At 41.8% G+C, this 878-nt stretch overlaps 1 protein-coding gene across 1 annotated transcript; it reads left to right on the forward strand.

The window, feature by feature from the left end:
- Positions 1–16: 16 nt before the first annotated feature.
- PCYB_001220 (hypothetical protein) lies at positions 17–651 on the forward strand (the record flags this gene model as incomplete). The annotated part of the gene is made up of 2 exons (XM_004228272.1): positions 17–557; positions 584–651. 2 exons carry the CDS (start codon positions 17–19, stop codon positions 649–651), a joined length of 609 nt encoding a protein of 202 aa, XP_004228320.1.
- Positions 652–878: the final 227 nt, after the last annotated feature.

An 878-nucleotide genomic window follows, 5' to 3' on the forward strand; every position in this document is an offset into this window, starting at 1 on the left:
TAATTCAGAGGAAAAAATGGAATGTATACGAGATCTGATGAGTTTTATAGAGCATATGTTGGACCACGTTAGTCAACAGTTTAAACCTGCTTCGCCTGCTTCAGGGGATCGCCTTGAGTCGCTGCTAAAAGACGCCACTGAATGCACGGTGGACAGCAAAAAACTATTGGCTAGGGATGTGGAAGGGTATGATTTGAGCGGTGTTGTGACACTCTTCAACGAGTCTGCAGTATCCACAAAGGAAAATTTCGACTTGCTGTTTACGGATATTGCGGACTATGACTTGAGTGGTGTTGCAGTGCTCTTCAAGGAGTCTGTGGAAGCCACAAAGAACGTGGCGAATGTGCTGTCGAAGGACTTTGTAGAGTACGATTTGAAAGGTGTTAGAGCACTTTTCAGAGAGGCTCCAAAATCCTCAGAGGAAATGGGGAGTGTGTTGTCGAAGGACTTTGTAGAGTGCGATTTGAAAGGTGTTAGAGAACTTTTCAATCTGCTTGCAAATTCTTCCATGGAAAATGATGCACAGTTGTTGGAGGTTGTAGATAATGAACTCAATAGTGTTCATTATTTACCCCTTTCAAAGGGATTTTCTACTTGTTTTTGGAAAACACGGTACTGTGCGATGAGAAACATCCTCCAAGCATCCTATAATGGTGTTTTCCTGTACATTCATGGTCAGAAATACGACATGCACAAGTCGCTTTGTAATGTAAAAATGGAATATAATTTTAATAGAGGACTTATTAAGAGGACGAAGGCTGTTTACACGATCACAGTGAGGAGAGGCAAGGAGAAAACAAAGAAGGGAAAAAGTGCAGAAGTAATTAAAGGTCCATATTTTCCCAGGGAAAGAAGCATGATGATAGAGGACTGTGGTG

The sequence above is a fragment of the Plasmodium cynomolgi genome, assembly GCF_000321355.1.
Source record: "Plasmodium cynomolgi strain B DNA, scaffold: 0006, whole genome shotgun sequence".
In the NCBI taxonomy this organism is placed as follows: Eukaryota; Apicomplexa; class Aconoidasida; order Haemosporida; family Plasmodiidae; genus Plasmodium; species Plasmodium cynomolgi.